Source organism: Cryptotermes secundus, unplaced genomic scaffold (genome assembly GCF_002891405.2).
Source record: "Cryptotermes secundus unplaced genomic scaffold, Csec_1.0 scaffold423, whole genome shotgun sequence".
NCBI classification, from domain to species: Eukaryota; Metazoa; Arthropoda; class Insecta; order Blattodea; family Kalotermitidae; genus Cryptotermes; species Cryptotermes secundus.
Window position 1 is genome coordinate 735840 of NW_019731985.1, and position 25098 is coordinate 760937.

Here is a 25098-nt window from a genome sequence, read left to right on the forward strand (position 1 = left end):
TTAAGGAACTTGCTTGGTAACAGCAGACAGAGGGGGAAGCCACACCACCACTAGGCTAACATCATTTAGCATGGTGTAAGACTGGACACACAATGGATTAACCATAGCCATGAATACTAAGCACATGCAACAAGAGATAACTGCCTCAATGGCAAAGGGAATGTCATGTTACATACCTAAGTGCTAAGCCTACGGATCCAGGACACTGAGCCTTGGCAGAATTCGATGTCAACCCATAATCTTGTAAAGCTTTCTCATCTTCCATAACTTGGTTATCCTTGAATAATTGCTGGTTCACAGGGGAAACTTTAAGGATACCTGTTAAACACACAAATGCAAATTCACTCACTAGCTTTCCAACCCACTTCCCTCTTTAAGAAGGGTCTGAGGTCTGCCTCTCCTCCTTGCCAACTTCTCAATTAACTGGTGGATTTTCATGAAACTTTGCATCTTCAGTACGTTTTTATTCTCTACAATCAATAATGTCAACATGACAGAAATTGTCTGTGTTGGTACTGATGCTAACACCAATGAACATTCTTGAACAGCTGTATTTCTAGTGTAAATCATAGTGCCACTTACCTTCTATCATTTTCTTCAGTTCAAGTACCGTCGTCGTGTCCTTTGCGTCTGTGAAAATGGTGAGCTTTTTCCTCCTGATCATTAGGAAAACATCCTGTAAAGTGATGAGTACATCACTGATGAATGTTCATTTGTCCTCCCACAAATGATTCAGATATTCTCAAAAAAAATTTGAACTGACAGCTGATCACTTGCTAAAGAAACTGTTACAGATCTGAAAGTCCCACCATTTTTTGAAAATTGTGACCTGACATCACACAAGGTTGCCCTGACTGTGAAGTCCTTAGTTCCTGGAGGAATTTGGTACTTTTGTATTAATGGGTGATACATGCAACTTCACCAACATGTTGTCTGCCACATTAGCACTGGCTATCTGTAAAAATGAGGCCCAAATTTCAATCTCAGAATGTGCCTTCAAACAAAGTCCACAAGGTTAGATTTCTGGTTTAGTTTTTAAAAATAAACGTCCATGGTTCAGAGCACTAATGCAGCAAACAATTTAACAGAGAAGTTTTAAAGTTGTTTGGATCAATCAATATATAAGCAGTGAAAGGTCTGCTATTCAGCAATAGTGTGCCAAGAAATGACATGAAAATCAGTGAGGACGATCATAGCTCCAAAGGGACAGACCTGTATTGTGTTCAGTTGCATATGTCAAGCTGAAAGTTTGGCACTGGAAAAAGTGATGAAACTTCAACTGTAATAGAATAGGGCCTATCAGGGCCTCCTTGAAGAGAAAAATACTTTAAGGTTAGAGGGGAAGTTTACAGGGTTCAGTTCTTTCCTGTCTCTTTCTGGTACCACTGACCTATTGGAAAACTGTTCTTCTGGTAATAAACTGTAGAGAAAATTGGAAATAAAAATTGTAGCTTAAACTTAAGAATTTTATTAGTTATATGTGAAAATGTAAGAAAATGGAGGAAATTATCCTGAAGAAATAAGTCTAAGAAGAATGCATTCACATAAATTTGATGTACAAATTATGAACAGCACAAAAAACTTATTTGAATTGCATAACTCCCATCGTTATTTAGTAAAATTACGGTTTGTGGAGACACTAGGGGAACAAGTTTCCTACTCCCTATATTAGAAGTTGACTTTAAAAAACAATTCAACTAACTTAGCTTTCTAATATTTAAGAAGAAGGAAAGCCTAACAACACAAACTTCAGTGCGGCCACCGGTAATGTCTTCTGAGCTCCTCAGTGTGCTAGAATTTAACCCGTAAATCTTATAAATACAGTATATAGTTACTAATAATCTTTAATGGTACCTAGGAGAGGAGGTACCTAAATCAACCAAAATAATTCTTGGCCACTACATTTACCTTAAACACAAGAATGAATTATGCACTCCTATTTTACATTTAATGTGTGTACTTCCTTAACATGTAAAAATTCAACCTTCAAAAGCATGTACAGAGAACTCAAAGCAGATAACCTACTGTTCCAACACAATTTCCTTTAATATATTACTAAGTCTTGGCGCTACAACTTGTGCAAACAGACATACCATTTTCAATATATCTCCTGTTCACCTGTTTTAGAAGTTACTTCTGCTTCAGCGCCTGAAATCGAAATGAAATCTAGTTCACTCTAACCCCAACAAACAACACAAACCAGACAACCAGACCCTCTAAAACAATGTGCGTTCTGCCCCTTCCATCAAGTTACTTTGTGGTTACATTGAAACATGTCACCCGTAGCCTAGCTAACATAAATATTACAGTATTATATCACTTCTTAAAATTAAAAAAAAAAAAACTAAGAGTGATTGTAATAGAATTTTTATTCCGCAACAATATATTTTTTAATGTATTACGTTTACGAGATATTAATATAGTTACAAAAATTATTGTGTTCATATAACCTTTGGAATTAGAATTGCCGGAGTATGTTCCATTAATGAAGGAAAATAGTCAGAGGCATTGTCAAATGCTTTCACGGCGGTGACTGTGAAGAAAGCAGTCTTCTGGGATTTGGCACCGTGTATATGCGGTGTTAACCGACGTTTCGGTTCTCACGGTCTCTTCGTTTGCGGATTTCTCATATTTTTCCTTCTATCCTGAAGATGGAGGCGATACGTTCCTCCGAAACGTCGGTTAACACCACATGTACACGGTACCAAATCCCAGACGACTGATCTCTTCAGCTGTGTTTTTGTTTATGGATGGTTTGCATGAGGACGTACGACAGGAACACAACCAAGAATGTATGACAAACACAAACACATACATGAGTGACGTACAGGAGCAGAATGGACCGAATGGACTCAATGACCAGTGAAGAATTGTGCGTAGGGATCCGTGAGCGTTATAGTGTTAATCATGAAAAGAATGAGGACGAAGACAACTAGTAAACCATGCCATTAGCTTGGGCACTGCTGTTGTCAAAGAAGAAGAAGAAGAATGTGCGTGAGGTTAAGGGTTACAAATAAACGTGGCAATGTGTATTTCGAAAGTACATGAGTATTGTCAGTTATGGAAAAATACAATAAAATTTATAATAAAATCAGAATATTCTGATTTCATTATATATGTAGTCTTATTTGTATCGGCGATATTTGCTAATAAGGTGGGCATGATATACATGTGACTTAGTGCGCAGTGAAATCATGTTTGATATGTCATTATGAAAGATTAGAATTGGATGCTTCATATTTTCAGATATGAGACTGCACGCGTTTGAATCTGTCAAGAGGAGACCAAGTATTAAATTTGTTAATAAAAGCACCAAGAGGGTTGGCGTAGTGGTAAATACTCTAGGGTTGTGTTCGGAAGTTGGCACGGTTTGAATCGTTACCGAAATTTTTCTTGGTTTTCGTCAATTATTCCACGTAAATGGCGGGATAGAAACCTGATTTGGCCACGAGCGCCTTCTTAAGTATTATAGAATTAATAATTTATGAATCATACCATTTGATGTGTGTTTTAGATACTTCTGAAATTTTAAACAAAATAACTAAACCCTGAACCCTTTATTGAAGTCCCCATCCGTGTGAAAACAGGAACTCGTTTTTATTCTGTTGAAGGTAATTTACATTGAAACTGCATACTGCACGGTAAACGGAAATGATACTCGCAAGCAGACGTGTTATTTTACATGATGCACTCTGTGGATACTGCACTTTATATACTATACCAAGTAATCAAAATCAAAATATATGTATAGTAAGAACTACTGCAGTTCCTAGTAAAACAACGGCAGTCTTTCAGATTTTGTTTTAAAGAATGAAATGATGTGATTTTGTTAATCAAGTTTATGTATCTCTAGAATTTGAAGATATAGTAGACTCATGATTATCTGCCTGCTTTTTGTTATTAACTGCAGGACTTTTGGAACTCCTTAGGTATTTATTGTGTATTCATTTAATGATATAAATGTTGCTCATTACATCAGGTTCATTAATAAGTATCGGTGATATTTTGTAGTGATGTGCTGTAGAATGTTGATTTTCACATTCTGTTGTAGCCTTCCATTTTGTATCTGTATCTTTATTTTAATTCCATAGATCCTTACTGGCTACCAAAGCCATCAGGAACAGAACATGCCACATATGCATACATTAGTTCTAAGCACAGAACTAGTCACCTTGCAAGTAAATTCATAAAAGAAACAATAATTATACACAATTCAATAATTTAACAAGCATATAGGACTCATCAACTTTACAGTAATACCTTATTGAGATCATAGCTTAAATATATAAACAGATATCAGATCATAATAAATTAATTTATACAATTTGTTATATAAACAGCATTATAAAAGGTTTAATTCATCTTGTATTTAAAATATTCATCTAATGTATAAAAGGCATGAAAATACAAACAATTTTTCAAGGCTGATTTAAATTGTTCTATATTATGTATAATTCATAACTTTTTTGCACTATTGAATAAGGGTTGCTTCTACAGGAGGGAAATTTGTCTCACTGTTTAATGACTAATGAGTAATAATTAAGTGATTTTCAATGTTGAATGCAGCATGGATAGTGAGTAGTTCTAAATTTTTAGATTGTCTGCTATTTTTAAATATCAGTGCTACTTATCTCCTCTGTTACCATGAATAATTGATAGTTTACTGTAGATTAAAGCTCAGAAATGTACAGAATGTCTATCTAAGAGAGATGTTACATAGTGTGTGATTTTCTGTGTTAAAGTTTTCCGATTTATGTCAAGTTTCTGGTTAGTCTCTGGAGGTGAGCCTCTTGTCTTACGGCTGGATCTTAAATGTGCTCAGCAATGCCCATGCATATCCTAAGTTTGTTTATGGTGTCACCTTTTTTCTCTGTGTGTATATTATGTCTCTTTTTCACTTTGCAGTATGTGCTGTCAGTATTGAAGTTTACATATCCTACAGTCTTCCAGGGTTGGCAGACATTAGTTGGTGTTTTAATTTTGAAGTTTCTGACAATGAAGAAGCGATTAGATGTAACTGCTCTGGATAAGACAGCAGTAATAGATCTTCTGCCACACAGTTTATATTTTCTTGGAGCTATCGTTGCTGGTTCCAAAGCATTAACAACTCTTGTAAGTAAATCAAAGTTGCAGTGCAAAATTTAATTTGATTGAAGCACAGATTGCAGTACATGTCTGTTACTGAGCCAGCCTAACCTAACTGAACTTAACCAAACCTGATCTAACTTAATCTAACCAAATTTAACAAGGAAGAAGCATTTGTGTTAGATCAAGAACATATTGTATGTAATTTTCTGTGATAAGGGGTCATATCATGATTTATATTTTAACATTTTTTAAAATTATTTATTCTTTCATGAACCATTTATGTGTTAAATGCATTGAATCAAAAAGCTGACTTTGTGTGTGTCTTGTGTCCATAGCCAATACCAGTGTTTGTGTCAGTCTGTAATCTCCCACCAGCCTGCATCTTCCTGCTGGACTATTCTGCAAGTCCACTTAACCCGGGGTTAGTCCAAGTGACGGCAGGTGTCGTCAGTCTTGGAGCAGCAGTGTCCATAATTCTGCTTGATATCAGTATGCCTGTAAGTTGAAGGGTAGAATTACATCGACCCATAAAAGTCACTTGAAGTTTGTTTGTGCTTATGAGGATGTGCACTAGTTACCCCCAGTCTTGGCTGCGCCATAGCTCAAGTGGTTAGTCGCTGGCTTCCCACCGCAGCAGCCCGGTTTTGATCGCAGGTCTGGTCAAGTGGGATTTGTGGTGGACAAAGTGGCACTGGGGCAGGTTTTCTCCGAGTACTTCGGTTTCCCCTGCCAATCTTCATTCCACCAATTGCTCCACCATCACCCTCATCTATCATCTGGGGCTGGTACAATAGGCCAGAAGTGGCCGCAGTACAAGGGACTTAGTCGCCCCCCCCCACTAACAATAAAAAAAATACCCCAAGTCTTAACACACCATTTTGTAACATCTTCACAGTGTGCGTCCTCCTGTGTGTCATAAACATGAATGGTTGAGGTTAGCTGTCGTCACAACAAATGATTTTATAATCAATTTTTTTTCTGCTGCCTGATGATGGTCCCATGAGGTCTGAAACATGTAGCGGGGAATAAATATTCAATCTGTAAAATGCTGATTAATTATAAAATCATTTGTTGTGGCAATATCTAATGTCAAACCATTTATAATTTTGTAACATGAACAGACTGTGTTTTGTTCATGAGGAGAAGCATGGTAAGAAGTAGCAGGGCAGTGATTGCAGCTGCATTATGGGAGGAGTGGAGTGAGAGTGTGCTGTAACCCATACACACCCTGCAGGACTTATCTCATTGCACTCGAGTGAGGCCAGGTCTGAAAACACAGGCAGTGCATACTTTCACATCCCCTGAAATTGTAAAGGCTTTTGAGCAATATTTACTGACATTGTTTAACGTGTGGGAGAAGGGAGAAGGAATGGAGACAGGATGGTTAAGTAAAAAGTCTGGGAAAGGAATATGAAGGTAAGGAGAGAAGGTGATGAAGATACAAAAGGGACAGAGGAAAGGTGCCCATGCAGAAGCGGTCTTCCAAGACCTAAATTTTGTAGCGCCTTCTATTTGCTAGTCACCTGTCATCATGTTTCTTTCCTAGTATTAGTATGTTCAGTAACTCGCTGCCTAAATTCTGTTCTGTTATAGAAAATAGATTTATATAAGAAATTTGTCAAAATGAGAGAAGTGCACCACAAAATTATTCTTATTAAGAGGATCAAATAAAAAGCCAGTACTGCTTCCAAGTACAGTGCTCTCCGTTCAGTGGCACAGTGACATGCAGACCTAAGTAAGTTTCTTTTTCTGCTGAAAAGTGTTTTGTAGGGACTTAACTCTCTTTCATAACACTACAGAGTTGCCTGTTCTACATGTAACTGATGTGCAGGTACTTGTTAGTTTGCAGACTCTGGTTACTCATGGATGCTGGCCCACATCCTCTTCCTGACCGCACAAATGCTGCACTCACGTATAACAAATCCTCGATACACTGAAGTAGACAAGATTTATTACAGCAACATTTTCAGGTAAGTTCGGCATGTAACCAATACCGTATGTAACACAGTGTGAACTACCAGGTATATAGAAACTCCATTGTTTGTAAAATGGTAACATTTCTTGAACACTGTTTCTTAAACAAAAATCAATTGCCATTAATATTGTAACATGTTTTGTTACTGAATACACCGTTCAGATTGTTAATTGGTTTATTTAACAACCTACAGGTATCGGCTACAATTATTTATGACACAGTTGCGGGGTTTCACACTTTATAACCCTATTTGCAATAATCTCTTCACTCTATCTTCAGTAGGCTACACGAATTAATTACGATACGGGAGCTATGTAAGTGTCCCTGTATCACACACTCATAGTCTTCAGCGGCTGCTATATTTCATGGTGCCACTCCTGAACGCACACTAACTCGTTCACTGCTGACTCACTTCCAACTCAACTTGTTGGCTGCTGCCTTGAGAACTCATTCACTGCTGACTAGAGAACTGTCTTCGGCGGCTGGTACACTTTTAACTCGTTTACTGCTGACTGGAGAACTCACTTTGGCGACTGATGCACTTAACTGACAACAACAACTGAACTCGGTGATGGCCACATTTCAACTAACTCGCAGGCAGTGCAAGTCTCTTATATAGTCGTAGTGTTTGCCTGTTACGTGGCAACGCTGTTGGAAGTTGTTTACGGGTACGTAGCAATTGCGGCGTTACGTCACCGCGGTGAGGGGGGGGGACGGAGCGCTGACTCATCCGCCACGTCACTGCTGGGTAGGGAGGGGTTGTCCTCCATTGCGCAACATGTCACACTATGAAGGAAGTTAGAGATTTTGTGACCACAAATAAAAACATACATATACAGGGTGATTCACGAAGTTTTACCCCGGCTTATGGTACATATTCCTGGGGTTATTTCCTGCAAAATTTCCTTATAAACTTTTGCTCGATTTTCAGTAGTTATGGAGTAACAATAGATTTTCGAAACGCATCATTGTGAATGCAGCACTATGCTTCAGCGTGGGCGACCATACGTTCCAGTCAGCTATGTCAGCAGATAAGGTAGACTGGTTTGAATGTTGCGCGTAGGTAGATAGGCAGAGCGGTTCATACGCGTGCGACACATTGTGTTGACGTGGAGGGAGACATTTTTGAAAATCTTATGTGAATCCAGTCGTCTTCTAAAGCACTACAGTTTAAAGGAAACAGATTGATAGAAGGGTGTGATATGCAACCATTGGTATGTTTACAGAATGGGATGCTGAAAATAATGTAATTTTGTAACACAAAATCGATGAAAAATGTTGCACAATGCAAAATTAAGAAACTGAAAAGAAAAATTTGGTTTTAGAATGCTTCTTTCCAAAAACATTAATGATTTAAAAATGTTTGTATTGTATTTCTAATTTGTTTTGACTGAAATTCGAAGGAAAAAAGATTTTTCGCCAGTTTTCAAATTACTGTATCTCTTTAATTATGAGTTGGATACCATTAGTATATTAACATTTTTTTGTTCCAAATTACCCCAGGAAAGCCATCCCTAAGTGGGGGTAAAACTTCGTGAATCACCCTGTATGTATGACATATTTAAATGGTATTATCGTGCCTACCCTTGCAGAGACATTTAAGTGACAGCAATTCACTGCTTTTGCAGTGTTATCTTATTTTTCTATCTTCTTTGGTGTATATTGATAAGTAAAGTGCATTCTTTGTTCAGAGAAAGAACATAAGCCTGCCACCTGTTGGTGAGAAGATGTAATACTAGCACAGTCTATGTGTGAACTTTGAAACATCTCAGAAATGTGGTGTAGCTTCTTGATAGCATGGCTATCCATCTCTTGGAACTGATGTTAATTGACGGGTGCTGCCAGGGAATTTTTCCCAGTGTGGTGGGGGAGGTGTGCAGCCAGGGGTCCCAGAGTATTCAGTATAGAAGGATACATAAATCATGTTAGGTGGGTCCCTTGTCCCCATGGCATGGCACATTCTCAGGCAGCAGATTGAGGAGGCAGCTTCCAGATATGGAGGGTTGCTTCAGATATATTGAATAAGCAGTTGCGGACAGCTAACAAGGGGTGGTCCCCGGCCTGGTGGTTGGGAGTGGGGCTAACAACTCCTCACTGTAAAAAATAAACTTATAACAAAATGTCACAAATGGCCTCCGACCTGGATCGATTCTTCAGATGAAAGACCTAAGCTAAAGAAAATGGACGTGAGATTTGGGACATGTAATACAAGAAGTATGTATAGGGGCAGGTTCACTCATGACAGTGGCAGAAAAATATCAAATTATAAGTCAGATTTAGTGGGAGTACAGGAGGTCAGATGGGACAGAGGTGGTACTGAACCAGCAGGTGACTATACATTTTTCTATGGAAAGGGGAATGAGAATCATAATTAGGTACAGGTTTTTTTGTACATGAGAGAGTCATATCAGCAGTTAAGAGGTTAGAGTTTGTTAGTGATATCATGTCATAAATAATACTGAGAGGGGATTGGTGTTATATCATTGTTTTGAATGTTCATGCCCCAACAGACGATAAGATCGATAATGTGAAGGACAGGTTCTATGAAGAACTAGAACATGTATTCGATGAATTCCCTAAATACCATATGAATAAACAACACACAGAGCTTATATGGAGAGGTTGTTTCAAGAACTTAAATGAGGGAGAGGGTAAAGAGCAGCATCCTGTTGAAATCTCAAATAGGTTCACAGTTTTGGAAAACTTAGTCATTGAGGTGGACATTAATAGAGCTTGAGAAACTATTAGGCAGAATATCAAAATTTCAGCCAAAGAGAGTCTAAATTATTATGAATTGAAGAAGCATAGGCCATGGTTTGATGAAGGACGTTTACAATTATTATATCAAAGGAAACTAGCCAAATTGCAGTGGTTACATGATCCAAGCAAAATAAATGGTTTTGCCGTCCTTTCTTTCTCTTGCCCTCGTTGGTCGTTTGGCTCACAGCTAGGGCGGGCTTTACCTGGCTCCGCCGCTTCTCTGACTCCACCACTTCTCTTCACTATGGAAAGGGGTTTCAGGTCCGGAACTTGGCCTGGATTGTCTATGGGCGCCAGCAACTGTGGGTACAGATGCGAAGTGAAGGGAAAAGGTGGACGGGGTGGGGAGCTGATGGTGATCGGGCTAGTCGTGGGTGGAGTGAGACTCTGGCTCAGGTCGTTTTCGGGCCTTACTTCGACGAGGAGAAAAGAACACACTGGAAACACAGACACTTGGCACTAGTTCCTTTCTTGTTTTTGTAATCTTGAAGTCACTGAGATACAACTCTGATTGCTACTTTACTACTCTTGGTACGGGAGAGCTCGGATTCTACAAAATGAACGGGTTGTTGTTACTTGGTTACACACTCCTGCAAACCTTGTCACAATGCACCATTAGCACTATTATGTAGCACTTGGGGACTTGCTACCACTGCATGTGTGGTGTTTGAGAGGGTCACCAGTTCACACTCACTCGCGTTTTCTTTCAATATTAATTTTTCTGATTTAACTTTCGAATGCTCAGACATTAATTTCACTTAACAGTCGGTTGAGAAGGCTAGCTCTGCATCTGGCGAGTTTAACTGTTGTTGCGAGACTTTTGAAAAAGAACAAAAACTCTGTTTTTGAAGATTCAGAGGTCCTGTGAAAATTTGGGAACGCCTCGTTGCCATCCTCCAAATCCCCGGGTTGGCTGGATTTAGACAATAGGGGGGGAGGGTTAGATCGAGTTTATCATTCTCCCCCAATGGTCAGCTGTCTCGCAGCGAAAGTTGGGTTCTCACGCTTTTACAATCTTTCTGACACGGGGCTGATCTAGGGGGTTCAATCTCACGGTCTTCTAAGGGTAGGCCTGTGACGAATTTGAGGCCTAAATTGTCACATTCGTGACGCTCCACAGAAAAAGTTTATTGTATGATATTTAGACACTGATATGTTGGGTTTTTGGACTTTATCCATCGTTCTGGTTTTTAAGATAAATAAAAACACGACGTTTCGGAAACTAGCCTCAATCACTGGATTGAGGCTAGCTCTTTCTAAGGGACCCAACTGAATAGGTGTTTTCCTTCACCTGAGAACGGAAACAGATCCAGTTTCCGAAACGTCGTGTTTTTATTTGTTATCTTAAAAACCAGGACGATGGATAAAGTCCAAAAACCCAACATATCAGTGTGTTATACTCCATCGTCAGAATCCTATAGTAACTTAATGATATTTAGAACTTGAATGAAGGGGAATTCGCTAAAGGATATTCAGAACTCAACAAGATAGCGGGTAATATTTGGATTCATAAAACATTTGACTTCCGTGACCAATCGGGTGTTGAAAAGTGGTCCCTTTCCTCGACTATTGAAACAGTTCGCCGCTCCTTTCTAAAAGCAGTTTTTAACATTTGGAGAGTTATGACCGGTCAGAGGGCCATCTCTCTAAGTGACAAAAAGTTCTCTCCAGCGTCTTTTAGGACAGATTTCTCTTTTATTAGAGCGTAGGGTTCTTTGTAAAAGTAAGGAGAGTGTCAGACTGGTTTGGTTTAAGTCCGGGGATTGTGACTCATCATAAACTTTACCTTCTCGGAATTGCGTAAGCAAACTTTCAAGCTGTTAGTTCTTTAGAATTTCTATCTCGTCCCAAAATACCATCCTCTTTTTGTGTCAACTGGGCTTCTCTCTGTCTATTTCCAAATTACATAGCACGCTCGGGTAGGAGGGAGGCCTGACTTCCCTTCATGCCAATTGGGTTCAGGTCCCTCTGGTTTGAGTGGGGTGTGAGATATTGCCTCTGCTTCTATGTACTGGCAAGTACCGACACAAGTAAATAATAACAGGGTGGTCCTTTGCATTGTATGGTTACAATGGGGATAATCTGAACAATATAAGATGTGAAACCAGCAGCCATTTCAGGAATAAAAGAGGGAATATCAGAAAGACAAATAATAACCTTACAGTGAACTGTAAGAACAAGAACATTAGAGACCTGTATAGAGGAATAAAGGACATTAATAGGGGTTACCAACCTAGTAGTAACTTAGTGAAGGATGAGAATGGTGATCTGCATGGAGATTCCCACAACATTTTGAATAGGTGGAAGAACAGTCTCTCAGTTATTGAATGTACATAGGTCAGTGATGTTAGGCACATAGAAATACATACAGCTGAGCCGTTAGTACCTGATCCTAGCAGTTTTGAGGTCAAAAATGTTATTGCAAAATTGAAAAGAATAAATTGCCAGCTAGTGATCAAATTATGGCAGAACTGAATCAAGCAAAAAGTAAAATATTACATTCTAAGATCCATAAGCTAATTATTCTGTTTGGAATAAGGAAGACCTGCCTAATCAGTGTAAGAAGGAGTCTATTGTTGTACCATTTCCCAAGAAGGGTGATAAAACTGGCTGTAATAATTATCATGGTATATCACTGTTATCAGCTTCATACAAATTTTATCCAGTATTCTTCTCTCAAGGTTGAGTCCATACATAAATGAAATTATTGGGGATCATCAGTGTGGGTTTTGACATAACAGATCAGCTACTGATCAGATCTTTTGCATTCGTCAAATACTGGAGAAAAAATGGGAGTACAGTGAGACAGTACATCAGCTTTTTGTAGACTTCAAGAAAGCCTATGATTGGTCAATTATGACTTTGGCCAGGTTCCAGTCTACCCTGTTCGTCTTGCTTTGGCAAGTGCCCAGGGTTTGCTGTCCCTGTTCATCATCCAAATTATCAATTTTGAATAAAGAAAGTGAACCCTGAATAATTTATTCACTGTCTCCTTGCCTGTTGGAGTATACTGTCCATTAGGCAGCTTAATTGTGCTGACCTTGTTGGTTGCATGTTTTGCCATGATTCTCATGAGTCTGGCACCACCTGGTACATCATTGATCTCCTGGCAGTGCCTCCTCCATGAGGGTCACAACAGGTAAGGGCTTCCTTGTAGGTGTCCCACTGCCCTGTTCTTTAAGCTATATTAAACAGCCTTCTCATTTTGGTTCTAAGCCCACTTAGCTCTTTGTTCCACCAAGGCATTCTCCTTGGTTTGCGAGTGTTCGTAGCCGGACAATTCCTATTAAAGGACGAGATAATAGCCCATTGCAACTGGTCAACGGACCAATCAGCATCCTTTATTGTGCATATATTTTGCAAGATGGTCTCCAGATTTACCTTTAGGTCGTCTTTGTAAGACTCCCAATTGGTTCTCTTAGGATTCCTATAAGTAGCTTGATCTACTGTAATGTTGCTTATTTGAAAGCATATATATCTGTGATCCGCTAGGGACGGCTCATCAGATACATGCTAATTATTGATCAGGTTTCCTATTTTATTGGTCCCTAGTGTCAAGTCGTTCTGATAGAGTTTGTGGTACCCATGAACTTAGTTAGGCTGATTAAAATGTGTTTAAATGAAACATATAGTAATGTCCATATAAGTAAACATTTTGTCTGATAATTTTTCTATCCAGAATGGCCAAAAGGCCATTACTTTTCAACTTTGCTTTAGAATATGCCATGAGGAAGGTCCAGGAAAACCAGATGGGACTGAAATTAAATGGGACGCATCAGCTGTTGGTCTGTGCTGATGATTTGAATCTACTGGGTGATAACATAGATACCATAAAGAAAAACACACAGGCTTTAATTGACACTAGTAAAGTGGTTGGTCTAGAAGTAAACACAGAGAAAACGAAATATATGTTGCTGTCTCATCACCAAAATGCAGGGCAAAATCGTGACATACATATAGGTAACAGATATTTTGAAAATGTGGCACAGTTCAGATATTTGGGAACAGTTATAACAAATGAAAACCTGATTCAGGAGGAAATTAAGAGGAGATAGAATTCAGTTAATGCTTGCTACCATTCAGTCAAGAACATTTTGTCTTCTTGTCTGCTGTCCAAAAACATAATCATTAGAATATACAAAACTATAATTTTGCCTGTGGTTCTGTATGGGTGTGAAACTTGGTTTCAGGCATTAAGGGAGAAACATGGACTGAGTGAGGGTGTTTGAGGACAGGGTGCTGAGGAAAATATTTGGACCGAAGAGAGATGAAGTGATGGGAGGTAGGAGAAAAAACTGCATAATTAGGAGCTTCATTAGTTGTACTCTTTGCCAGATATAATTAGAATGTTCAAATCAAGGAGGTTGTTAGGGTAGAGTATGTAAGACGAATGAGGGTGAAGAGGAATGCATGTATGATATTGGTGGGAAAGCCACCATAGGGTGGTATGGACTGGTTTGATCTGGCTCAGGATGAGGACCAGTGGAGGGCTCTTGTGAACATGGTAAGGGACTGTGGGGTTCCGTGAAATGATGGCAAGTTCTTGAGTAGCTGTGGCGTCTCAAGAAGGGCTCAGCTCTATGAAGTTAGGTAGGATACATACAACAGATACATTTTTATATTAGTATTTGGCATATTTCCTTATTTGTTAATGTTGATTTTTTTTTTCAAAAACTGAGGGACTAAGCCAATATTTGGCTTCCACTTGCTGCCAGGGCATCTTGTACACCCGTGTAGTGTATTTCTCAGAAACAGGTTGAACACCTTCCTTCAGTAAGCTTCTTTATCAATCTTTTGCTTTACTGGAGCTTGTCAACATTTGTGTGATGTAATATTTGAATAGATGTGAGGTTTTCACAGTGGTGAATATTAAGATTACAGTCTTCTGGGATATGAGACCATGCAATGTGGTAGGCAGGTAACAACCTTGTGGAGAACAGCATCACAGCTGAGAAGACATTAATCTTTAACCCGTTGCCGTGGTTCGTCGTGTATGTTTCGTCAGGGANTTTTAATCTTTAAGGAATGCTGATGTACTGTTATGCATCCAGTCTTTTGAGTGAAGTGTGTGTCTTTGTGAGAGTTTGCTTCTGTTTGCCATCACCCCATCACTGAGACTTGCTGTATGACTGTGTCTCATAAGAGGGTACTTTAAGCACAGTTTCCAATACATTGTTAGTGTGAAGGGTTCATTTAAATTTTTAAATTTTATCTTGTATATTCCATTTTTATTTTATAATTAGCAGTCGAGATGGTGCAAAGTAGAAGGAATGGCTTCTACCTCAGTTGTCTGGTGTGCACATGATGATTCAAAGTGCAGTACTGTCCCATCCAGTGCATAGGTAACAGGTGCTTTTGTTTGCTAAAGTCTTTTATCATCGATTTCTGTTTTTAGTACAATGGATAATTGGGCTTCTGTAAACAAAGTGGACAGATACTCAGAAACAAAGAAAGACAGATTATGGTGAACATTTCAATTACATGAAATGTCTCAGGCCAGATAAAGGTGTGAACTGGATTGTCAGTATAACTGATGAAGCGACTGCAGTTTTGAAAATGTCAGTTTTTAAAAACTAGTAATGAAAATGTGGGGGGGGGGNGGTGGCACCAAGCAAGAAGTGACAAAGTAAAGGAGCATGTAAGCATGTGAGGGAGGAGAAATACAGTGACTTTATTAGAAGCTCTCTATATGCGAAAAGATTTTGAATTTTATTTTCAAAACCAACCATCACCCTTAAATTCAGTCATTTCTGCAATTACCAAAGATCTAAGACCTTTCAGATTTTAAGGAGGCCACCTTTCATGCCTTAATGAGAGAAATTAGGTTTCAGGGTGTGAAAAATGGGGGTGAAGTCATAATGGTGGAGAGAGTAAACAGTGATGTGGCATCATGTTTATCCCACTGCAGTCAAAAAGACACAGAAAAGAGGGAATGAATGTGGTTTACACTAATGAATGGTGGAAAGACCTGCCACAAAAGCCTGCTATTGTGGCAGGTCTTTCCACAGGATTGAAGCCTTCTGCTTGAGATCTGTGTTTTGCCTTGATCCACACTGGGAATGAACATCGCTGTGCACCCAATGCACGACATATATTTCTGTGCAAGAGGAACAGTGGATGTACATGACAAAATGGATGGTGACATTTGTGGACAATACTTGGAAGATCAATGTCTTGTAATTCTGCGTCCAAGGCTGCGCTGTAGCTCAAGTGGTTAGTCACTGGCTTCCCACCGCGGCGGCCCGGGCTCAATCCCGGGTCTGGTCAAGTGGGATTTGTGGTGGACAAAGTGGCACTGGGGCAAGTTTTCTCCGAGTACTTTGGTTTCCTCTGCCAATCTTCATTCCACCAGTTGCTCCACAATCACGCTCACCTATAAATTGGGGCTCGTACAATAGGCCAGAAGTGGCCACAGTACAAGGGACTTAGTCCCACCCCGCTAGCAATAAAAAAAAAATTCTGCATCCAAACTTAGTAATGGTTCTGGCAATGGATCCTGCCACAGCAGCAGAATTGAAACATTTGAACACTCTCTTGGAGGGAAGACAAAAAATTCAGGATTGGAATTACACTGCATAGAGGAACTTCGGAGGAGTACGTGCATAAGAAGCATTTAATGGAAACTGTAGATGGGGTCAGGCCTGAATATTAAAAGTATAAGACTGATGAAATGGAAAAGGAAATTGGTCATACAGTTCTGCATCTACCACTGTATGACTGTGAACTGAACCCACTTGAACCCTTGGGCTCAAGTAAACCATAATGTAAAAATGATTGATACAAGTTAAAAAATAAAAGACATGGAGCAACTAATCCAACAAGGGTTTGACAGATGGAAAGGCTGTGTAGAAAATGTGACAGGTGTTGAGGCTGATATGTGGAAACTCAACGAATTGTAGGACAACAATGAGCCATTAGTTATGAATTTTTATGATAGCAGTTCACTTCATGAAGATTCAGCCAACACTGACCAAGGGAATAGTGGCGAGGGCTGTGCGCAGTTTATGGAAGGTATAGAATATCTTCATTAATGTGAAAGGTTATCTGTTAAGCAGCAGTAATTTTATATTGCCACATACCCACCGACTAAATAAAAATGTAATGCATCGTTTTCACAATTGTATGAGTGTAAACAAAAGTAAAGTTGTTCCCATGCTTCTGAATTAGTTGAGTACTGTGCCATGAACATATGGGGGAGTGAAGGTATAGCTCCACCTTTCTAGACCTCAGCACTAAATGGAGTTGAATGATAAGCTTCATGTCCCTGCTGCTTTTCCCTCAGGGAAAGAGCCCCCGTGCCAATTGGAAAAGAGGCTGCGTTGGCCTCAGAATCAGTCTCGATGCTGTGGAGAAGAGATTGCATGAGTGTGCACGTGATTTTTGGTTAGAGTGTATTTATGGGAAACTGCTATAACACCGCAGGTGTTTCAAAAGTATGGCAAGTATCCACATTTCCTTGACCTTGCCACTGGTTGGAGGTGAATAGTCAACTTCATGCCCCTGCTGCTTTACTCCTGGGAAAAGAGCCCTGGTATCCATTGGGTAGGTGGCTGGGTGGGCCCCAGTGCCGGGCTGGACACTGGGAGAGGAGAAAATTCTTGACCCTACTGGGACTGAAATTCTGACCCCTCAGTCATCCACCCTGTAGCCAGTCCCTGACTGACTACGCTATCCCAGCTTTTTGAACCAAATTGGTTCCTGTTAAAATAATTTAATATATAAATTATTTTAAAAGAGTTGGAAAAATGATTGAAAGTGATGCATTCTGTGTGCTGTTGTTTCCTGTGCTGTGTTTATTTTGGTGACATGTATTTCGTGGCTGGTATCTCAGTTACCTGCAATGTGACAAGAATATATTACACATTGTATGCTTTATGTCATTTAGTGTGTGAACCACTGGTGGCCAGTGTGTGTCAGCTACAAATCTGTTATATGTGATGTGCTGCTCTCTGGCGTAGAGCCCATATAAGAACTCAAATATTGGGTTGTGTAAGTGTGGGTTTCCTTCATCCATATTAAATTATCTTGTGCTGCTGTCAGTCAGTAGATATGTTGCAGTAATACTGAGTTATTGGGCACCTGTGTGTAATTCTCAGCTGGTCGTTAACTGACTAACTCTAAGGAGCCAAGTCCTTTGTGAGAAGTCAGCAGTCATTCGCTACTGAAGATTGTCCCATCTTTTATAGAACAAGAAGTTCTTTACCATATTAATGGTCCAGTGGTCTCTATCCTGAGCCAGATGAATTCAGTGCATGCCCACCCATCCTACTTCTCACACATTCATTATAATATTATCCCATCTATATTTCTAGATCTTCCAAGTGGTCTTTTTCTCTCCAGTTTTCCCACCAAAACCCTGTATGCATTCCTCTTCTCTCCATTTCACGATATATGCACTGTCCGTGCTGAAGAGTACAAGTTACGGAACTCATCATTATGCAATTTTCTCCAGCCTCCTATTATTACATCCCACTTGGGTCCAAATATTCTCCACAGCACCCTGTTCTCAAACACCCTCAGTCTCTGTTTTCTCCTTAATATCAGAGACAAAATTTCATATTCATACAAAACTAGAGGCACAATTGTGGATCTGTATATCTTAATTTTTATGATTTTAGATAGCAAATGGGAAGACAGAAGGTTCTGAATTGAATCATAGCGAACATTACCTGAATTCAGTCTGCTGTTAATTTCCACATGAATAAAATTTAGATTTGTTACTGTCATTCCCACATATTTAAATTTTGCCACATTTTCAAATGATCTGTTAGCCATCTTTATATTGTGATTTTATCCTACATTCTTAGCTTTCTCTGTGTTTAGCTGTAGATCAGCCTCCTTACTAGTGACAGTTATAGAGCTTTTGTGGTTTTCTTTATGGTATTCATGTTATCTCCCAGTCTCACATGTCCAGTGCCTGTGTGCAGTTGTGACAGTTTATTTTGTAGCTGCATATTTCAGTCTTAAATATCGAAAGCATTGGATTGGACCTTGGGTGGTTTCATGTCGAGTGTCGTGGCGCAGAAAATGGTACTGAAGCAGGTTTTCTCCAAACTTCCATTTTCTTCTACTGATCATCATTCCATCATTGTTTCAAACTTGTGTATCCCCCCCCCTGATTGTATGCAGTAGCCCCCAGCCAGGCACTGCATTATCACATCCTTTGGTCTTTAAGTTGAGGACTTCATCTGTGCCTTGGTGCATGACTGGTCACAGAGTAAGGAACATTATAGTCGTCTTGTTGTATATGCGTTATTGTTGTATAAGAACTGTTTCATTTGGTAAAGGTATTGTATACGCTATGTTACTTCATTTGCATTTACTCTTAATATGTTATTTCATTAGCATTTAATTTTAATAGAAATGTAACAGAAATGGTAGCGACACAGGAGGACGAAAGTATGCAGTCGAGATAACCAAGGGGGTCAGACGCGTGACCTCCGTCTCACGCAGCTGTGGCTGCTAAAAAGCACGTAACATAGGGTACAGGGAGAGAAGCCCACACAAAAAAGAGGCCAGACATAAGCAAGCAAACTAAGAGAGCCCTGCTCTGAAATATTCCTTACGACTGGTGTGTTATTAAAACAAAGAATGTACACAGTCTGATGCAGACGGAGCGAGAGACTAGTCGTTGACCGAGATAGCGGCTAGGTAGAGCCAAGACAGCCTTCCCTCCCTGGAACCCTAGCTATCAGTCCTCAGGTGTAGCGTACATGTGTAATCTACAGAAATTAGTTAATAAACTCAATTTGCTGATTACACCACTCTTGTCGGATCAAACGATCCTCCTCTGTCAACCCGCATACCCAGCGATTTCCACGCGCGCCCCAGCCTAGGGAGCACCAGACCTAGACATGACTAGTGCGTCGGTAACATCCACGATACGCCAGCGCCGGGCATCCAGCGAGGAACTTCGGGATACAACAGTCTGTCTTGATATTATTCTCTCATTCATGCATAGTTTTACAAAATGGACTTTCCCATTGAGTTCTCTGAGAAATTTATACACGTTTCTTTTTCTACCATGTAGTTGTATTTACATGCACCACCCATCTCATCCTCTCTAATTTGATTTTCTTTTCTTTCCTTACCACATATCATACATGTACCTGAGGGGACTGGCATAGCTCGCTTGAAATTACTGATGGGATATTGGCTGGGTGATCAACGATTCAGGATTTGATTACAGGAAGGAAGAGATTTATCTCTTCTCCACAGCATTCAGATTGGTCCTAGGGCCCACCCAACCTCATACGCAGTGGGTGCTGGGGGCTGTTTCCCTAGAAGTAAACTGTGGTGTGTGAAGGTGACTGCATACCCCCAACTAGTGCTAAAGTGTAGAATATGTGGAGCTGTAGTTCCACTCCCTGATACATCTTTATGGGATGGTGCTAAGTTAAGCACAGGAACATGTTACTATTTTTCCATGTGCCTGACTTGCAAGGAACCCAGTTTACACCTGAGTGTGGGACTAGGTATCTTGACTCAGTTTCATGGTGTTTTAGTGCCGCTCGGAAAGGATCCTCCAAAAAATAAATGAAACAGGAGTTTGGAAACAGCTTTCAGATTTTTTCTATACAAACTTCAGTATTGAAAGCAGTGATAAGTCATTAAATCTCCATTTCATGATATTTGTTGAAGTCTAACAGTACGATTTTTTTGTAGTGTGGTAATTCTTGCACCATCCAGTTTCTACCTGGAAGAAGCTTTCTCCGTACTCCATTTCCAGCATTGGCGTCAGATACGTTTCTACTTGGGATGTCTTCTCAGTGGCATATTGGGAATTCTGTTACAATTGTGTGCGGCAAAACTCCGTTCCAGTCACAGATTGCAACAAACACAAGCCTTAGCAAAACTTTGTGCCTGTCTTGTAGCAATACCAGTATTTAGTACCGAACTGTCGGTTTCTGTTTGGGGATTTGCAGCTACAAATTTAATTTCTAGTGTGTTGATTCCTTCAAACTGTGAATCGTCTGAGAAACGTGATGATTTCTTAAGTGTATAAAAGTGTCTAAGTTTGTTTGTACTCGGATTTGGATGGAGAAGTCATTGCCATTTTCTCCGTATTCATCATACTTTGATACATTTTAAATATGTGCAGTTTTAATATCGACTTGTTCCACATGCTTTGATTGGCGCTCTCAGATGGCGCTAAGGGTGTGGAACTTATTTGTGAAAGTTTCTCATCATTGAACTCTTCAGTGTGTGATCCATTTTTACAATGGTATTCTTTGTAAGTGACATTTTAGGTCATGTTATCAATGAACTCCACCCATATGCAGGTATGCTCTGTTGGTATTTTTTTGTTTTAAATTTGTATGTTGTAAAAGTATCTAGCATAATTTTTCAGTTGCATTAGAGCAATTGCAAAATAATGTTTATTTCATATTGAAAATAAAAACAGTTTTGTAAGATTTGAGGCTTTCACGGCGGTGACTATGAAGAAAGCAGTCTTCTGGGATTTGGCACCATGTATATGTGGTGTTAACCGACGTTTTTTACCAGTTCTCACGGTCTCTTTCCTTGCGGATTTCTTATATTTTTCCTTCTCCCCTGAAGATGGAGGCGATACGTTCCTCCGAAACGTCGGTTAACACCACATATACACGGTGCCAAATCCCAGAAGTCTGCTTTCTTCAAAAACAGTTTTCTTTACATGCTAATGTTTTTGGCAGTCAGAAAAAGAATTAAGGGTTTGCAAACTGTGATATTGTGACCCGCTAAAGTAATGAATAAATTTATGCAACCTCCATGGTATATTGGTACAGTATGGACATAAATCGCTCTACAGGCTCTACATATGCAATAAGTTATAAAATATTCCTGTACAGTCATGAAAAAAATTGTGAGATGTTTTGCCATATCAGGTACATTTTCTGAGGGAATCTGTCTGTATTAAATCTTACTAGTTTACTGATTTATCAGAACTGTGAATGGATACTACTATATTTGAAATAATTCTTGAGAACTTGATGACCTCCCATAAACTAGTTTCTGATCCCCACGGTGTTGCATTCCACAATCTGATAAATTATGGGTTAAGTCGATTTTCATTCAAAAGTAAAGTTAGTCATCATTACTACAAACAACTTGTAACTCTTTAAATGATGTAATTGTCTTCCAAAAATTGTTTTAATATTAACTTATTGAGCTCAGTCTAACATAGTCAGTATAGTAATTGGCTATGGGCTGAATGGCTGAGGGTTCAGAATTTGAGTCATGGTAGGGTCAGAGATTTTCTCCATGTCCAGACTTCCTCTGGAGCCTACCCATCCTCATATTCAATGGGTTCCTGGGACTCTTTCCCTGGGGGTACGGCAGTCGGGTCGTGAAGCTGATCACTCAACTCCAACTATTGCCAAGGTCAAGAAAATGGATCTATACATCCACTCCCCCACATGCCTTCATGGCATAGTGCTTGCTTAGTGAAGCACTAGGACAACTTAACCTTACCTCATTAAATTATTAACTTATAGAAATTTGTTTATAATTTGGCAGGAGTTTTGATGTAAGAAGAGTCAAGAAGAAGTACTTCTCATGTGATGTTAACTGTTCCGGAGATGGAAATCCTTACTTAAGACCCCTTAAATCTCTTGTGAATGAACAGGACTGCTTTATAGTTTGTCTCTCTCTTTCCTATCAGTACCAGCTGAGTACTGTAACCTGAAACATGGAATTTGTAAGGCCATTGCATCAGTTGAACAAGAAACTTAGAGGAGTTTGTGGTTTTATGACATATTGTGACAGTTGCCATCAATATTTGAGATCTGCGGATGAGCTGGAATTGCATAGGCTCTGACAGGCTACTGGTTGGACTGTCAAGGAATTGGGGATTCAATTCCTGACAGGGGCACGATATTTTTATCTTCTCCACAGCATCTTGACTGGCTCTCGTGCTTAATTAATTAAGCACAGGGACAGCTTTCGAATTTGAGGTTTTCACAGCAGTGAATGGTAAGATTACTGACTTCTGTGATGATATGCCATGTAGTTTTGGGGGTAGGTGCCAATTTTGCAGGTACTTGCTATATCCAGTTTTAGGGTAGAAGTGGGTGACTGCTTCCATTTTCAGGACAGAAGAGTGATAGTGACACTTCCATACCTTCACCTTCACGTGTTTTCGATGCTATCACATTCTGGTGCTTCCATCGGCTAGCAATATGTGTAATTCGTTTGTCACTGATATTACTGCCCTCTGCCGGCATATTCTCAAGCTACTCATGCCATGTGTATTTCACTTGTTTCTGAAGTTATTCCCTGGTAGAAAGTTGGGTAATCTTTGTCGATTGATTCGCCATACAGTGTTTTACGCCAACTAACGCACCTTCAACTGTTTCTGATGCGACCGCATCCTGTTGCTTCTTTTCAGTACAATATGTGTAATTCGTTTGTCACTGATATTGCTGTCCTATGCCGCTGTTTCTTAAGCTAGTCCTGCCATATGTGTTTCCTTTTTTTAATAAGTTACTGCTCCATGGTGGCAAATTAGGTTACTTGTCGATTTTTGAATTAAAGCACCTTGAATTGTTTCCGGTGCAAGCGCATTCTGGTGCTTCTTTCCAGTACTAATATCGTTAATCCACCGATATTACTGCCATCTGCCGGTGTGTTCTTAAGCTACTCGCGCCATGTGTATTTAGAAAACCCTTTTTTTCGTCGTATTTTTACAAAACAATGCAGCAACTAAGTTGCATGTCGACATACGCGGCTTTGAAAGATAGTCCTAAGGAAAAGGTTTCTTTTCGTCTCTTACTGCAACTAAATGAATAGGTGGCAGCACAGTGTCTTCGCGAGAGGCAAGGAAACGGAAAACTGCTACCTGAACGAAGTTTATTGAGATATAAAGGCCTCAGTGTTGTATTTTTGGATTTGACGCCGTTACTTGAACCCTGGGGATTAAGGCAGTGTATTCCTCAGAGGAAGTCAGAAGTGGCGATGTAGCCAGCGAGTCTCATTAAAAAGTCGAATGTTAAACAAACTATTTTCTGTCGAAAATGCTTGGTTTTTGCTTTCAGGTTATTTTTTATTATTTAACGACGGCGTCAGTATGGAGACCACAGATTCTAGCTACATTATTGATGAGTAGTGGACTAGTAGAGATTATCACGGAAATCTCAGTTATGACCAATATTCCGGCCGAGATTTGAAGCGAGCACCTCCTGGCTACAAATGTAGGACCTCGCTGCTACGCCAACCTGCTCGGTGTTTCCGTTTATTGAAGGCGATATACACTCGCGTATGTGCGCTTTTTACCACATATTCTCTGGACCAGAGAAAATTTTCGTTCGGGCCAGGTTTTTCCATTGATACGGGATCCGCTAGGTTTTATAAAAACAAAAACAGTCCGAAGTTTTCGCCAAAATCTGTATCTTTAGTCTGAGGGAAAAAATCCAGATTTGAAACCTCATGGATTCGATTGCGTCTCGAAAATTCCGAAAGCGCTACGTCATATTCAAGTGGGCGCGTCGTCCAGTTTTCCCGTCGCTCTAATTCGCACAAAAATCTGAGAGGCTACTGCGAGTGTGCTGAACAGCGAACCCATGCAACTGTGGCCTCCTTGAGAAGCCACCAGTTTTCAGCTATTCAAGAAATTATCAGCATTTCATGGAACGTCAAGGTTCATTACCGTGTTCGCAAGAGCCCTCCAGTGATCACTACTGAGTCAAATGAATCCAGCTCCACACTCCCGCATTATATTTATTTGAGTCCGTTTAATGTCATCCCTCCATCTTACCATTGGGCTCTTCTTTCCATCACTTTTTCCCACCGAAACCTCTTTTCTCCGATGCGTCCTGAACTACCCTGGATATGGTAAGAAAATATTTCTCATGCTGGCTAGAAGTTCAGTGGGAGGAATCTTCAATTGTTGCATAAATTTGTGAACATTTTTTTCTTTCCACCTTCTCCCTCATTCCTTTCTGATCCAATCCTGTTATCATTCATTTCCCCCTCCTTTCTCCCTCTCCTTTACATTAGAACACTTTAGGTTAGTATCGCTGAAGACATGCTTGATGCGCTGCTCACTTCGATTAATGGCGTTTAAGGCATTGGGGTAGAATTTCTGTACAGTCTTTCTTCTCGGCCCCTTTAAAACGCCACAGATGTCGCAATCATGTTGGAGAGTACTGCACCACCGCGGGCCGGATCCAATTCTCGCGACGACTCTCAGTCGCTAATGTCGGTCCGAGGAAGTCCGGCTTGCCCATCAGTCACCTCCGTGACGTAATAACATTTCTCCCTCTTCTACGCATCTGAAGGGGGATGGATGTGAGAAG

At 39.9% G+C, this 25098-nt stretch overlaps 2 protein-coding genes across 7 annotated transcripts in view; one reads left to right on the forward strand and one right to left on the reverse strand.

The window, feature by feature from the left end:
- Positions 1–2270, reverse strand: part of LOC111867458 (elongin-B) — an 8806-nt gene extending 6536 nt beyond the window's left edge. Inside the window, exons 1-3 of one of the 2 annotated variants that reach the window (XM_023857353.2) lie at positions 2119–2270; positions 583–676; positions 177–318 (exon numbers count right to left, since the gene is read on the reverse strand). In XM_023857353.2, coding sequence (XP_023713121.1) covers positions 177–318; positions 583–664 — 224 coding nt within the window. In that variant the 5' untranslated portion in view covers positions 665–676; positions 2119–2270. Of the gene's footprint in view, positions 1–176; positions 319–582; positions 677–2093 lie in introns of both variants that reach the window. The other variant, XM_023857352.2, reaches the window with a different exon arrangement.
- Positions 2271–2887: 617 nt separating this feature from the next.
- Positions 2888–21237, forward strand: LOC111867440 (transmembrane protein 241). 5 transcript variants are annotated; one of them, XM_023857314.1, is made up of 6 exons: positions 3064–3154; positions 3247–3332; positions 4906–5112; positions 5424–5585; positions 6931–7058; positions 20489–21237. In XM_023857314.1, the coding sequence occupies exons 2-6, from the start codon at positions 3249–3251 to the stop codon at positions 20826–20828; spliced, it is 921 nt and encodes a 306-aa protein (XP_023713082.1). In that variant the 5' UTR covers positions 3064–3154; positions 3247–3248; the 3' UTR covers positions 20829–21237. The 5 variants fall into 5 exon arrangements, with proteins under 5 accessions (XP_023713083.1, XP_023713081.1, XP_023713084.1 ...); XM_023857315.2 differs by lacking the exons at positions 3064–3154; positions 3247–3332 and adding an exon at positions 2888–2990; XM_023857313.1 differs by lacking the exon at positions 3247–3332 and having other exon boundaries at positions 2998–3154.
- The last annotated feature ends 3861 nt before the right edge of the window (positions 21238–25098 follow it).